A 16622-nucleotide genomic window follows, 5' to 3' on the forward strand; every position below is an offset into this window, starting at 1 on the left:
GCTACTGAACGTCAGTTTTCATTAAAAGAAAAAAAAGGAATTCTGTTTTTGTTAAAGTTGCAAAGAAAACCTTAATGCTATAAACTGAGAGAGCTATCCCAGTGAAATGATATAGCCAAAATTATAGAATTGGAGTTATACTGATGTAAAGTCCATATGGGCACATTCTGGCTCCTGGCAAACATTACATTTGTTGCATGATTAACCAGTTAATCATACAATAAACTATTACATGCTCCACTTGCACAGAACTTATCATGAGATAAAAAATGTCAAACCAGCTACAACCATGTTACTTGCTAAATGTGGAAAATATTTGTGGCTGGTTTGTATCGCTCGTTAATTTGAATGTATGGCATGTCACATTGTGTGACAGGTATTTGCTGGGTCCTCCAGCATCCTAAGATGCACTGCTTCTTCCCCTACCTCACCTACCTCCAGTATGGAACAGCTCATTTGTGTTGAACATAGTCTAAGGCTGCCAAACACAGCCTGCAGCCACCTGCAGAGGGGGACTGGGCATCCACTCTCCCTCTTCATCACTGCAGGCAAACCAGGGCTCTGCTCATTGCCTTCACAGCTATCCTGGGCCCATGGCCAGTCTATTACTTCTGTTTTTTTATGCAGGTGAACTGGTACAGGGTAGAATTCTGCTGACCAGCACGGAGCTTGGGGAGCTCCTCCAGCTGGCCAGTGGTACCAGCACAAGCTAGTGGGCTGCTTTTTTCCCTGCTGGACAGACTGCCCTTTCCACAGGAAGCCGTGCACACTGCCTAAAGTTTCCATTATGCAACAAAAATATTCAATTGCCATGATGCAATTAAACTAAGGTCTGCCATTGCTCTTTGATTCCTGAGTGAGATGTCTGTTTCTGGTGTAGCATAACCCCCTTCCAAAGTGACATAAATTAAACAGAAAAAAATATTTATTTCTGGAATAGTGTGTCCAGATGGTAAGATTCCCCAGTCTAATCAAGCAAGGTTCTTTAGGTAAATCTGATATCTTTTATTAGACCAACTACATAGTTGGAATTTTTTTTCTTAGCACGCTTTTGGGTTTTAAAACCCTTCATCAGGCTGAGGAAGCACCTGCAGTTGGTGTGTGCGCTCTTCCTGGATGGAATGAATGGTAAAGAGGCCAGAGGCTGGTATGCATGCAAGAAAGCCAAACAGTGAAAATGTAAATTGAGGAGTCAGTGAAAATGTAAACTGAGGAGTTACATTTTCACTGAATGGCTTTCTTGCATGCATATCAGCCTCTGGCCTCCTTACTGTTCATTCCATTCAGGAAGACCACACATACCAACTGCAGGTGCTTCCTCAGCCTGATGAAGGGTTTTAAAACCCAAAAGCGTGCTAAGAAAAACATTTCCAGCTATTTAGTTGGTTTAATAAAAGATACCAGACTTACCCAAAGAAGCTTGTCTGTCTGTGATCTTCAACCAACATGGCTACAACCTATACCCCAGTATAATCAGAGCATTTTAAATGCACAAGATGCCAGACTGGGGTTGATCTCCCTCTTGGTGCCTAGTGCAGGACTGTCCACAGAAGGTCTGAAATAACAGGTCTCAGAGGGGGAGCCGTCCCAGTGGGGAAAGTGAGGTGAGAGCTCAGGGACGATAACTTAAGCACCAGTATTGTTAAGGATTTCTTCCCTCATGAAAGAAAGGAGAGGGAGGGTCACTGGTCTGTTTGTTTGCAGGGAGTGCCATCACTTTCTTTTGCCCCATCCACATGGCGTTTGTGGCGTATCTCCACTCTTTCCCTCAGTCACTTGCCCAGCAGAGCCCATCGGCATATTGAAGCCTGCCAAGGGGGAATGGAACTCAGAGTGACCTCTGCATCTGAGAGAGCTGAACCATCCTAGTTTGACCAATCTCACAAATGTAACTTGGTCACGGTTCACCGTGCTGAGCAGAGTTTACCTTGTGGATGGAGAGCACCGCTGCCTTATTTTCCTTCTAGCCTAACCCTGGTCTCTGTACCTGTGCAGCTCCTCCAGTATTTTTTAGACTAACTTGAATAACTCAATGTCATTTTTCAGTGTTGCCCCTTTCCTGTTCAATCCATGCAACAGTCATTAAAAATGCCAACCCACGTTGTTAAGGTGTGCTCAACAGTTCTTGAGGACTAGCCCTACCTAATATAGGCTTGTGGGGCTCACTCCTCAGTCTATCATCTCTTTTTGAAGTTGGGCCATTTTTTCTGCTTTTATTTTTTCTGTTTCAAAAAGATCTAGTCAGTTTAGAAGTCACATACCAGTCTTGAAGCTTTGTCAGCTCCCTCGCACACTAAAATTACAGTAACTGAAAGAGATGGAGAGGAATATTTTTCTCTTTTTTTTCCGGCTGTTTATTTTGTGCATTTGACAGTACTTTGAGTTGAGTTGTTTTCCCCCCCATAGCCTGCTGCTTAGTCATTTCTCCTGTTTCTGGGAGCAATTCACATAGCAAAAGGAGAGGGAAACATTTCAGAAACAGGAAAATATGATTGTAAGGCCACAAGAATTGGGTGGGTGGGGGCAAGGGGAGATCTAGAATATGATACTGCTACTCTCCCTTTTCAAACACATTCAATTTCACTGTGGTGCTATCCATTTACTCAAGTTCTAGCCCACAACAGAACTATTATCTCTTCTTCTGGGGTGACTTCACAACCTTGGAACCTCTTTAGAAACTGCAGGTATTGAGAAGATTTTGCCATGTAAAAAACTGTAGTTTGTGCTCATTCTTAGTCCTATTGCTGCTGCAGGAAATAAGGGTTCTGTCTGCCCCCACGCACAGCAACTTATGTCATATTGAAATTAGTGGTAAAGCAAATGAAGGCTGTGATAGACCACAAGCAAATGATTAATTGCCTCCTGAAATGCTTCTGTTACATGACTCTCAGTAAGTTGTAACTGAATGGGTAGTTCTAGATATTTGGGCTGGGGACATAAGTTATACATAAACTGGTTTAAATCATCTGAAACTGGTTTAAACCTGTAATAGAACAGAATTTCAGTGTGCATAAACCAGTTTCAAAATGGCTGAAACTGTTTTAAGATAAACCTGGTTGAATGTAGTATCATACTTTACTGATTTAGGTCACACCAGTTTATGAAACTTCTGTCCCAGACCCTGTCCTGGTTCAAGTTAAAACACAGTCCCCCAACATCCCAGGATGCTCTGTAGCCCTGAGCTGGGCTGTGCTGTCTGCTCCAGAGAGCAGGGTTGGCCCTGTCCCTCTGCTCCCTAGCCAGAGCAACAGGGGTTGGCTGACAAAGGGGTAGGGGTAGGAAACCCAGCTCTCTGCGTGGCCAGAAAACCTTGAACTCTCCTGCTAGCTACAGTAGCAAGTTAGATTCATTACTCACATTCAGAGAAAATAGTTCACTGTATCTTTTGTTCCATCTAGCCAAAGGGTTTCCCTTCAAATATTCTCCCATTCAAAGCTTTTCCCTTCTCCTATTCTTTTCTTTGCCTTCATTCACCTCTTTTGCAGCAGGTTTCCTCTTTCCTGTTCTGTCTCAGCTCTGTCTCCACTCTCACTTGAACTGGCTTCAAGCAGTCAGATCCCAGTGCCTTGTGTCCACCCACAGAGGCAGAGTGTGAGAAGCAGCTTTGGTTCTTTGGGTAGATGTAATATCTTTTATTAGACTAAATATTTGGAAAAAAAATTCTTTGCAAGCTTTTGGGCACAAACACCCTTCTTCAGGCAAAGGAAGATTTTGTTGGTGTTGTGTGCTCTCCTGGGTAGAATAGAAGCCAATATGCAAAATTCAGATACTGGCAGTGAGAAGCAGAGGTTCTGGCAAACAATAGGTGTGAGAATGGTAAGTGGCAGGAGGGGGAGTGAAGGGGGAATGTTGACCTGGTGATAGACTGCAGCTGCAGAAAGGTTAGCTTGAGTTATCAGATGACATCTTTCCTCTTCTTTAAAGGGACAGGCATGTTGCAAAGGCTCCAGCCCCTCAGCAGTATCAAGTTTACCAGAACACATGCACACAGCTGAGATCAGGGCCTGGGGCCAATGCACTGAGCTGGGGAAGTGGGGTTAAACCCCCTCCCTGGCCATGGACCTCAGCCAGGGTTTGCCTGGGGGGGCAGGCCCCCTCTGGCTGTTGCCCCCCTACCCCATTCCCCACTCGAGCAGAGAGCAGGCAGCGTGGCCATGCACCTTCCCTTCAAGCAGGGAGAGGGGAAAAGTCTTGAAGCTTTAGTTTCTTCCCTTTGGAAGTGCCTAGCAGGCTGGGAGGCATGCTCTAGCAGTCTCTTTCTGCCCCTCCCCCCCCCCTTGGCTTCTGGACTGAGCCACTGCATTTCCTGAATCAAAAGTGAATGTCTGTTCACTTGCTTCTCAGTTTAATCTCTGCAGTTTAAACTAATCTGCAAAGACTGAATTGATACAGCCTCAGGCTTTTTGACTGTCTGTACTTAGCCTTGGAGGACACTGCTCTACTGGGCAAATGCATGCTGTGAAAACATAAAAGATAAGCAGGTGACTGGTCCCTGATGTTACTCAGTGGAAGGGAATGGAGTTATAGCAACAATGGCTGTGGCCCAGATAATTTGTGAAGCATGATTACCTTTTGCAAACCAGGCAGTTCCTTTCAGGTCAGAAAGGGGGATGTGATTCCAGTAGAAAAAACAAGATATTCCCAGGGGTAGAAATTCCTGCAGCCAGGAGACTTAGGATATGTCTGTACAGCAGTCACTACAGCTCATGTAGAAACATCTGTGCTAGCCTTAAACTAGCTGGCCTGTGTGCTGCTGGCCACATAGCTTGACAGCTCAGAGCACAGCGTAGGCTGCAAAACCCACCTGAGGTGTAGGGTTAACCATCAGAAAGCTAGCCTGGACTGAGCTCCCTGCTACTATGTGACCTTGATAGCGTTGCTATCAGTAGGATGCATCTATATGAGCTGCTGCCCCTGCAGTGAGTGCAGTACAACCCTACCCGTGGAGAGAAAGTGTGCAAGCCTTGACTAATGGAATCGGTTGTGTAGTGTGGATGATAAACGGCAGAATCTTGAGCTCTATTGGAGTTCAATGTGTTGGAGAACGTGTGCAGGATTATTCCAATAGTCACACGGCCAAGATAGACAAGCCATAGACAGGACACATGAGCAAACTTATGCTAATGTTGTCTTCAGCTCCCCACTCTGATCCTTATATCCAAGCTCTTGCTTATTCCTTGACAAGTTCTCTAAGTCCTGTTTTACCTACTACATCTCTCTCACTACCACTTAAGCCTTGGATATATGCCACGTAGGATTGGCAGCAGAACTCTGGCTCCACTGATGAAAGTGTGACTGTCTCCATGCTCGTGGCTGCTTGACATGCTCGACAGCTCAATGACTACTCTGCCAGTGACAGAAGCTTTCTGTCCCACAGGGAAGCTCCTGTAAAGAGTGTGTAAAGGTTGTAACACCAGCAGCTGCAGCCCTCATTGGCACAGCTGCTGTAGTGAAGCTATACATTGATAGCAGGTGCTGCGTGGGTGGGGATGTGCTTGGTGGCTTCCCTGTGGCAGCGTCTCTCTGCCTCTGGGAGGCTTGTAATAAGGACAAATCCTGAGTCAGTTTTGGCTCCTGTCCCTTCCAGACAGGAGCTTTCTGGTTTTTGGGTTATTCTTTTGTTTTCCTGCAGCCATCTTCCTCCAAAGCAGGGCCAGGCAATTATTTTGGCTCATGAATCACTTAATGAGTTCTGGTGAGCTGTCGAGGCCCATACACAAAAATGTTTCAGAAGATATCATTTTAACAAATTGTAGATAAAAAACAAATCATAAACCATACAAAACTGGTTTATATTTTAGTGTACATAGAGGGGATTACATAAAAACACAAAATAAGTCTTCCTCTTGTATATTGTGTTTTTTCAGGTATGTGGCAGTGTGTGGAGTGGGTGTGTGGGGAGTTGTGAGTTGTGTGGGGGGATGTGGGATTAGTGTGGGGGGCGTAGGATGGGGATGTAGGAGGGGTGTGCATGCGTGTAGAGGGGGCTGCCTGTGAGCTAGCTCTTGAGAGTGAGTCAGGGGTAGGGGTAGGGGTAGGGGAAGGGAAGAAAGGTAGGGCTGGAGGTACGTGTAGCAGAGCTTGCCAGGGCCGTGGTGCAGATCCAGGTGCAAGTGCGGTCCGGCCTGCCCCATCTGGCCCAGGGCTGTCCTCGTGGCACTCCACATGGGGCTGAACCCATGTGCTCATCTACCCTGTGCTGGGTGGCTTCTGCCCCAGTGCACAGGGCTCCAGCTCCTGCCTGCCTTCCACCCACTCAGCCATCCTTCAAGTGGCTGCTCATTGCACTGAGTGATCGAGTGGGCGGAAGGCAGCTGGGAGCTGCAGCCCCATGCACTGGGGCAGAAGCAGGCAGCTTCCCCCCAGCCTGGCTAGGTGTGTGATGCCTGACACATATTTCCATGGTTTCCCCACTCTGCCTGCTGCCCAGAGCAGGGCAGAAGGAGCATGAGGAGGAGGAGGATGTGCTGGAGGCAGGGGGAGCTGAATGGTATCCAGGCAGCAACAGCAGCAAGAACAGCTGCACTGGGAAGCTGTGCATACTGGTTGGGGTGAGGGCTGGGGCTAGGGCTGGGGCTGGGCTGGGGCCGGGAGCAGGGCTGGGGCTGGGCCTGGGGCAGTGCTGTCGGTGGGTGCAGGCAGCAGTGCAGCAGAGGATGCCCTGGGCAGGAGGGGCAGGGTTCAGCCCCATGCAGAGTGCCGTGGGGACACCTACAGGTCAGATATAATCAGTTGACAGGCTGGATCTGGCTTGTGGGCCATATTTTGCCCACTTCTGCTCTAATGCCATCCTGACTGTCACCTCCTGTCAATCCTTGCCTCGCTTCATACAGCTCCTTCTCATCTTCTCATCTTGCCCGAGCGAGGCAAAAGAGGGAAAGGGGTCAGGAGGCTTCCCTGGCTGACCAGAGAAATCCAGGGCAGCCTAAGGGCCAAAAGGGGAGCACATAAAAAGTGGAAACAGGGTGAGATCACTAAAGATGAACATACCTCCTCTGCTCGTGCTTGTAGAGAGGCAGTTAGGTGGGCCAAAGCTACCATGGAGCTGAGGATAGCAACCCAAGTAAAGGACAACAAGAAATTGTTTTTTAGATATATTGGGAGTAAAAGGAAGGCCCAGGGAGGAATAGGACCGCTGCTAAATGGGCAGAAACAATTGGTGACAGATAGGGGGGACAAGGCTGAACTCCTCAACGAGTTCTTTGCCTCAGTGTTCCTAAGTGAGGGGCACGACAAGTCTCTCACTGGGGTTGCAGAGAGGCAGCAGCAAGGCGCCAGGCTTCCATACGTAGATCCTGAGGTGGTGCAGAGTCACTTGGAAGAACTGGATGCCTTTAAGTCGGCAGGCCCAGATGGGCTCCATCCGAGGGTGCTGAAGGCACTGGCCGACATCATTGCAGAGCCACTGGCGGGAATATTCGAATGCTCGTGGCACACGGGCCAAGTCCTGGAGGACTGGAAAAGGGCTAACGTGGTCCCCATTTTCAAAAAGGGGAGGAAGGAGGACCCGGGCAACTATAGGCCGGTCAGTCTCACCTCCATCCTTGGTAAAGTCTTTGAAAAAATTATCAAGGCTCACATTTGTGAGAGCCCGGCAGGGCAAATTATGCTGAGGGGAAACCAGCATGGGTTTGTGGCGGGCAGATCGTGCCTGACCAACCTAGTCTCTTTCTATGACCAGGTTACGAAACGCCTGGACACAGGAGGAGGGGTGGATGTCGTATACTTAGACTTCAGGAAGGCCTTCGATACGGTATCCCACCCCATACTGGTGAACAAGTTAAGAGGCTGTGATGTGGATGACTGCACAGCCCGGTGGGTGGCGAATTGGCTAGAGGGTCGCACCCAAAGAGTCGTGGTAGATGGGTCAGTCTCGACCTGGAAGGGTGTGGGCAGTGGGGTCCCGCAGGGCTCGGTCCTTGGACCGATACTCTTTAATGTCTTCATCAATGACTTGGACGTGGGAGTGAAATGTACTCTGTCCAAGTTTGCAGATGACACAAAGCTATGGGGAGAAGTGGACATGCCGGAGGGCAGGGAACAGCTGCAGGCAGACCTGGATAGGTTGGACAAGTGGGCAGAAAACAACAGGATGCAGTTCAACAAGGAGAAATGCAAAGTGCTGCACCTAGGGAGGAAAAATGTCCAGCACACCTACAGCCTAGGGAATGACCTGCTGGGTGGCACAGAGGTGGAAAGGGATCTTGGAGTCCTAGTGGACTCCAAGATGAACATGAGCCGGCAGTGTGACGAAGCCATCAGAAAAGCCAATGGCACTTTATCGTGCATCAGCAGATGCATGACAAATAGGTCCAGGGAGGTGATACTTCCCCTCTACAGGGCGTTGGTCAGACTGCAGTTGGAGTACTGCGTGCAATTCTGGGCGCCACACTTCAAGAAGGATGCGGATAACCTGGAGAGGGTACAGCGAAGGGCAACTCGTATGGTCAAGGGCCTGCAGACCAAGCCCTACGAGGAGAGACTAGAGAAACTGGACCTTTTCAGCCTCCGCAAGAGAAGGTTGAGAGGCAACCTTGTGGCTGCCTATAAGTTCATCACGGGGGCACAGAAGGGAATTGGTGAGGATTTATTCACCAAGGCGCCCCCGGGGGTTACAAGAAACAATGGCCACAAGCTAGCAGAGAGCAGATTTAGATTGGACATTAGGAAGAACTTCTTCACAATTCGAGTGGCCAAGGTCTGGAACGGGCTCCCAAGGGAGGTGGTGCTCTCCCCTACCCTGGGGGTCTTCAAGAGGAGGTTAGATGAGTATCTAGCTGGGGTCATCTAGACCCAGCACTCTTTCCTGCTTATGCAGGGGGTCGGACTTGATGATCTATTGAGGTCCCTTCCAACCCTAACATCTATGAATCTATGAATCTGTCCCCAGAAATTACTGTTACACCAAGCCATCCCCACTGCTGGTTTTCTCCTGTGCCTTGTCCATGACTTGCCTGTCATGGCAGTGTGACCATGGGAATGACCCTGCACATATGATACCACTAGCCAATTGTCCATTAAGAATGATAGGCGGGGTAGGGCCGTGCTGACACTGTTCATCCTCTTGCAGGGAGCAGAGTGCATTCCCTGTTCAATGAACACTCCCTGTTCATTCCTCAGTGCGGCTTCAGAATCATGGCAGTGATCCCCCATGCTTGGAACCCTCTGATTGGATGTTTCCATTAGCCAATCAGAGTGTGAATAAAGCATTACATACAGACAGACTTAGGCTTTTATAATATTAGAATGCTGAGAACTGCAACAAGAATAACACCATGGTCTTGGTGCTCGTCTTTCAGGCTCAGCACAGGTCTGCAGCTGCCCAGTTCTTAGCTTTTATTCTTCCAACAACCCAGATCCCTTTTCCTCACCTTCTAATCAGTCCTCTTCTGCCTCCATCCTTTCTACCCTCTCACTCAATCTGCCTGGAACTTGCACTCTTTCCTTAAGATCTACCTATTTTGAGACATCTACTTCTATTAAGAAGCATCTAACATGGGCCTACGACTGTGTTTAATCAAGGTATATCTTCAGGGAAAAAGTGTTGGAACTGTTTTACCTGTCACCTTTATTGACAGATGCATGACTGCTGAAAATCACCATTGCTCAGCTGAATTTAGTGAGAGAGGTCTGTTTGCATCAGCTGAAGCTCTGGCCGCAAACCAAGCACATTGACAGTTTGTAAGATGTGAGGTGATGTTCACTTGCTTAGCTGCCTTTCATATTCTGCCTGCATAAAGCTGTGTGATATGAGTGTTTGCTTTTACTGTTGCACTAACACTGCTTCTAACCAGGCTTTGTGCAGGAGGGGAAAATTAACTACCCAAAAATGCTGTCCACAGAATGCAAACTCCTTTCTTGCTGACCCACTCCCCACATGCTGGTGAATCTCATCATGACAGTTCCTATTTTTGTTCTGCCTGACACAGCCATTTCTCACAGCCCTAGCTTTCATTGTCTTGCACCATTATGAGACAATGCTTTTTAAGGCTGAAATCTCTCATGTTTGCCCTCCATCCAGAGATTAAATCAATCTGCAAAGCTTTAAAAATAAAACTATTCCATTCATTTCTGGATCTGGCCATGTGCATGGAGACAGTGCTCTCTGGGTATGCTGCATGAATGCTACTTGAAATTTCTACTTCAAATGATTCTGGCTTTTTATTTTATAAGGAAAAAACAAAATATCTACCAAGGCTGACATTTTCATCAGACAAACATCCAGAAGATCAGACTGACAGCTCCAGAGCTCCAGTGGTAGAAAGGGTCCTAAAGCAGACAAGCGAGTCTTTCCTCCTGCCGAGGAGAATCCTCAGGTAGCATAAAAGCAACTTACAGCAGAGCAGACTATAAAGAGCTTCAGTCTTTTTGACTGGAGAAGCAGATAAGGAACATTTTTTATTATCCCTTGCATTCTGAACCAGAGTTTTAGTTCTGCCCCCCACAAAGAGGAGTAACATGGATTTTGTCCTGTTTACTTCTGTTAAAGTGCCACCTTCTACTGGAAACTGAGATGCAAATGTAGAGGGTGGTAAGTCTGACTAGATGCAGTAGATTCAATCACCACGTAAAGAAAGACTCCTTTGTGTTTCACATTTTCAAGAGAGCAAGTGTTGCTATGATAACCATGGTGCTTTGTGACCTACTTCTGTGCAATTAAAATATCAGTCACAATTGTTTTATTGTCCATAATATTCCCTTTGTCTATGTTCTTAGTAAATACACTCAGTGATAATGCTACTGTCTAGAAACATGCCAAGACTGCTGCCATCACATATTTCTGGAATTTCTGAAAGCTCAGAGCTTCCAAAGAAGAGGAAGAAGAAGACAAAGGAGCTATCAGTTTCAAGAGCATGTTTATCTGTGTGTGCATCATTGAATAGATCGTGTGCTGTGGTCAGCATGCTATTTTCTAAGCTCTCTGCCTCTGGGGTTTCAAAACTTGACTCACTGAAGCACAGCAGGCCTTGGTCCAGGCAATGTAAATGTGAACGCTGAAGTTCTAAACCATGATCTTCCTGTAAAGAATATATCTGTGAGTGTAGGGAATCACCTGAATAAGTCTTTGCTGACAGAATACTACAGAACACAGATTAAATGATGGCCTAGGAAAAGCCATTGTCTGACTTCCTCGCTGTTAGTGTTTGTGTTATCAATGTGACCAAAGCCAGCAGTCCAGCCCAGTCAGGAGAAGCGCAGGAACTAGCGCAGGAGTGCAATGAAGACAGAGGCAGGTTTAGCAAAATCTTTTCCCACAGTGTCTTAACTGAGGAGGTAGTTCAAGGATTACTGAATGCAGGAGTCGGCTAGAAGAGAAGGACTGCAGGTGTGGCAGGAGAAAGTTTGGCAAACTTGGGGGAATGAGAATTCACTGCCTGTGTTAAGGAGAGAAGATTGCAGAGAGGAGTCGGGTACAGGCAGGAGCTGTGGACACAAATACATTTCCACAGCAGGCAGTCTACTCCAGGAGCTTCATTCATCTCCATGTTACTCCAGGTCTACACTGCTTTGAGTACCTTCTGTCTGCAAAACTGCAGGAGCATGAGCGTGACTTGCTCTCCAAGACTACCACTGATAGATTTTCTTGCAGTTTCCTCCAGATCAGCTGGTTTTGGCCCCTGCCAGGTGGGAGAGTCCTCCAGAGGGACCACCAGCACGGTCTAGTTTGGCAAGGTCTTTTCCAATAAAAAGAGAAACTTGCTACATAAATCTACAATACCCTACATGGCGCACTTCCCCTCCATGCTCACTCTTTCCAGGAGGTGCATGTGCAAACATTTGGGGTGCCTCCACCCCCACACTTCATGCAGTAAGAGATGTCACTGAGGCAGCTTCTATACTGGCATATGCTTTAACATTTCCCCCTGTTACAGCTCAGTGGATGAACCAGTTGGATCCCTATTTTAGATCAGCCACCACCACTTTGTATAATGCGTCATCCTGTAGTGCTTGTGGGGAGACATAGACACCATGGTGGTTAAATGGCCTGCTGCATCTAAGCTAGTGCTTCTGCTATTGCTAACTCTAGCAGAGCTGTCCTGGTGACACTGGGAAATGTTAAGACAAATAGAAAGATAAGGTTGGTTGAGCCTGTGCCATGCGCCAATTTAAAATATGCTAAATTAATACAGGCTTCCCTCACTTTATGTGGTACATGCGTGTTCCCGGAAAACTGCGCATAAATCAAATTTGCATAAAGGGAACCCAGTTTATAAAGTAACAAATAGGCATACATTCCTGTGGCTGTGAAGGAGGAAGGGAGTAAGGCTGGGATTAGGGAAGGGGAGGCGGGGGAGGGGTGCAGCGCACCCCATCCACTGCTCCTGGGGCTGCAGCAGGGAGCAAAGCAGAGGGAACTGTCAGTGGGTGCGGGGTGCGGGATGGTGGGGTGCGGCTCTTGCTGCTACAGAGACCCCAGGAGGCCTGGGGGGGCTGCACTGTGCACCTGGATCTGTGCACAGGATGAGAGCAGGCTGCCACTACAGGCTGGGGCCGGCAGTGGCACCAGGTTCTTCCCGGCACTGGGGGCAGGCCACAGCAATGGGAAGGGGGCTGCTGCCACCCCAAAATTCACTGCGCCCCATGCCCCCCAGGCCTCTTCCTGCAGCTGCCATGGGAGTAGCCAACACCACCTGCCTGTGGGGAAAAGTAGAGCCCTGGGGGGTTTGGGGCACGATGCAGCCCAGCAGCTGCAGACAGCTGGCATTGGCCACTCCTGGGGCTGCTGCAGCAGGGGCTGGGGTGAGTGGAGGCAAGCTGTGCCACACTCCAGGGCTCCACTTCTCCCCACTGATGCAGGAAACCCAGGAGCAGCCAACACCACCTGCCTGCACCACAGCACGGCGCAGCCCAGGGGCTGGGGCAAGTGGGGACAAGCGGAGGGCTAGAGGGGGTTTAGGGCATGGTGCAGCCCAGCAGCTGCAGGCGGCTGGCATCGGCCACTCCCAGAGCAGCTGCAGCAGGGGCTGGGGTGAGTGGGGCCCCAGCCCCATGGCCCTTTCCCGTCCCCCACAGACTTACCTGCTTGGGGAAAGGTGGCGCACGCCTATGCCAATCGTATAAGAGTGAATATACCTCGCATATAATGAATTTGGGGTATAAAAAGGGTCATCGCATAAGAACAAATTTGCATATACTGAACCTGCATAAATTGAGGGAAACCTGTATTTGCAGCCCCTCCTTTTGACCTTCATTCTCTCTGGGCATCCTATGACCCTGGAGCTCCCTAGGGGCAGAAGTAGCTGGGATAGGTGCACATGTGCTGGATCTGGGTGGTCCACTGAGCTCATGGATTCCAAAGATAAACAGCCCAGAGTAGACCCCTGCCCCTACCCTTCCACACTGGGCGCAGCTCGGTGTGGTGGGTTATGCATTTGAGAATAAGGCAGGAAAGAAAATTTTCATTGGAGGATTTTTTCAGTGGAAAAAAGGAATTGGACGGAAAACCTACCTCCACAGAAAAGGTTGCCTTTGCATTAAAAGGCAAAACATAAAAAGAATTTCTTCCAAATGAAAATCTTTCTGCATGCAGCTGGAAGCAATTTGTTTTGGCATTTTTGATCTTTCAACAAAAAGTCCAGCTACTCTGTAAGAATGTCACCAAATGTGGTTTTCTTACACTTTGGTCAAGATTGTCCATTTAAACAGAAAAAGAGAGAACAAAATCCTTACTTTCTGACCAGTTCTACCCAGGGACCTTGTCCCTGACTGATATGTGGGAAGGGCAGCGTATGAATCTAACAAGTACATAAATGAGCTCACTGTGTGACATGGACCAAGTTACCAAGCTCTTCTCTGGGCTTGCAAAATGGGGTCAACCTCACTGGGTTGCTGAGGTTGAGTTAAATGGCATGTGGGAAGTCTTTTGACCTTGACAGGGCTAGAGAAGCAAGACCCAACCTTGGAGTCTGTGTTTGACCAGCTGGGTACATTAGACCCATGATCTCTCACAGCCGATAACTTGTACTTATTACAGGGACTTTGGGCTTTTGTAAGTGCTGTTCAGAACTGCCTCCCTCCAGTACTGAGAGCCCCTGTGCTAAGCTCCTGGGCAAAGGACACAGGTTCTGCTAGTACCCATGGACACTAACCAAAAGAGCTCTGGTCTAATACATGTAAGACTGTGGCCCTAAATGGTTAGGGAGCTCCGTGTTGGGTGGCCCGTTATTGTCAGTTGAGAAGTTTTAGGTCAAAATCAACATAGATGCTCCAGATGGTAACAGTTTCCACCAGCCCCCAGGAATTGCTTCCCACTGCCCATATGGGTCTCCCACCCGTGCCCAGAAGAAAACATAAGACATCAGCCCTACCCCATGGGAATTACTCCATCCTTCAGCATAAAACTCTGAACAGCCCCCCAGCTAAACATCTAAGTTCACAGACCCTTCCTCTGCATTCTCCCTGGCTTGCTAAATAAATCAGCTTCTTTGATGGGAACCGCAAGAGCCACTGTTGTTGTGGCAGATCACTTTTGACCATAGGCCTGTTGTCACAGGCAGCAGGATGGAAGAAGAACAGGTCAGAAATGCTGCTGCTACTGCATGGTCTGCATCGTCTTTTACTGAGAGCCACAAAAGTGGGATGACAGTGATGGAAAAAACTGCTCTCACACGTTCCCATCCCCTCCACCCCTCACAGCAACACAGCTCCCAAGAGCAATCAGACTCACCCAGCATCACCATGGACGTGATGATGGTGAGAAGCAGGAAGGCACAACACCACTTCCCAACCAAATGCATGGCAGCTCTTGCTTTTCAGGGCTGATGCAGCGCTTTCACACCATCCATCCTGTGGAAGCCTAGCTGCGATCCCAGAAGCTTCCCTCTGTGCAGCTTGTCCTTCCCAGGCAGTGTGTCTGTTCCCTCATCCACCTCCCCACTGCTCTGCCCGGACCCTGGGTGCTCCTGACTGATTAGCTCAGGAGAAGTTCCTCCTCCTGTCTCTTCACCGCACTGGGCTTCCTGTGCTGAGAGCGAACGCATACACTGAGGAAACAGATTGAACAGCTCTGCCTTCCGTTTATTGGCTCTCCTCACAAGGCTGAAGTGTGAAGATAAACTCCACGGCAGAGCTCAGCATGGGGTAAAGAGAAGGGAGTCTCCAAGCCTGGGTCACAATCAAATTTATACCTTGGGATGTTGGGAAGACATATTCCTCATCCAGTGTTGGCAGAGAGCTCAAGACTTCAGATGAGACGATCTTTCCCAGAGGCACTAACAATCTCAGACCTTCTCATTAATGAATTTTTTGAGCAATTTTCACCTTAAGAACTGTTTGGCTACTGCCAGGACCATTTGAACAATGAGGAAGAAACAAGGATTTCTCATGTTTTTCATCTAGCTTTGGACTCAAGCGATCCAGACTTTGAGGACTAGCAGCCATTTCTCCCCCATTAGCACAATTTCTGGCCCCTCTTGCTGACAGATGGTCATCTTTGAGCTATACTATAGGACTCATTTCTTCTCCTCCACCTCACTGCTCTTCACATCACATTCAGAGTTGCCTGCTTCTGCTCAGACCCATGAGGAAATGAAATTCTTCAGGTCACCTAAGGAACTGGGGACGTGCAGCCTATTTAGCCATTTGCAGGTTGTCAGACGTTGCTCTGTGTTGCTGCAGTCTTGTGCGTCACTAACTGGCTTTTGTTAGCCTCATGTTTATTTGTTTTGATGTTTTTATTTAATTTCTGTTGCTATTTTAATACTTCTTGCTCAGATAGCAGGAATTGATTTTGGAGACCTCACATCCAAAGTATTTAAAGGCATCTTGAAGGAAGATGAGGTGGGAACAGGACCGGTCAGGCTGGATTGGATCCCAGCTGTCAGAGACTGAATGGGAGAGTGAGCACTGATCTCCACAGTCCGTGGCCCCTTAGGCCAACATGCTGAGATCTGCTTTTATGAAATATTTGAGGGGAAGGTACTAGAAACCCCATAATGGACCATTGTGGATTAATATGTTTCTAGAAGAAATAATAACTCCTAGTTAAAGACAGAGTATGGTCAAAAGCATGGGAATGTATAACACTTCTTTTTATTCTGTCCAACATTACAATGCATATTTTCAGCATCCATATGAGTGTCTAATGCTCTTTGACTCCTCCTCAGCAATTGGCCTTCATAATTTCACATAGCAATGAATTCCACAGGTCATTTACAGGCTGTATTAAAGTACATACTGTATTTACTCACATATAAGACAAGAACTTTTTTCACCAGTCAGTGTGGGAAAAAAACTTCTCATCTTATATTTGCATACAAGGATAGCTCTATTGTCTATCATTGAACTGCTGCCAAAAGCAGCATGGGCTTAGTAATAGAAACTGACAATGAAACTGATTAAATACAGCCAACACTAAGCATGACTATAAGACACATGGTCCATATTGGGCAAACATACTGATGGGACCTTACCGCAAGAATAGATTAGCGCAGCCTTTCTGAATAAGAGGTATGGCAAGGCCTATTGCACACAGGTCCCCTCAGCACTGACTTTTTTTTTCCAAGTCATAGTGAGACACTCCACCAATAACTTTTGACTTCCTCTTTACTCCTACGGCTGAGCTGTGCCTTTCTTTCCCATTTCCAAAGACTCCTGTTTCTTTACCAATCTTAAAAGTCTGG

At 47.8% G+C, this 16622-nt stretch overlaps 1 protein-coding gene and 1 long non-coding RNA gene across 3 annotated transcripts in view; one reads left to right on the plus strand and one right to left on the minus strand.

Moving 5' to 3' along the window:
- CD200R1 (CD200 receptor 1) overlaps window positions 1-14865 on the minus strand; it is a 31494-nt gene extending 16629 nt beyond the window's left edge. Inside the window, exon 1 of the mRNA XM_019476464.2 lies at window positions 14669-14865. Within this exon, the coding sequence (XP_019332009.1) occupies window positions 14669-14738 (70 nt within the window). The 5' untranslated portion in view covers window positions 14739-14865. The remainder of the gene's footprint in view (window positions 1-14668) is intronic.
- The window catches only part of LOC132243317 (uncharacterized), a 90008-nt gene that overhangs the window by 50320 nt on the left and 23066 nt on the right, over window positions 1-16622 (plus strand). The gene's annotated exons all lie outside the window — the stretch shown is intronic.

This window comes from Alligator mississippiensis, chromosome 1 (genome assembly GCF_030867095.1).
Source record: "Alligator mississippiensis isolate rAllMis1 chromosome 1, rAllMis1, whole genome shotgun sequence".
In the NCBI taxonomy this organism is placed as follows: domain Eukaryota; kingdom Metazoa; phylum Chordata; order Crocodylia; family Alligatoridae; genus Alligator; species Alligator mississippiensis.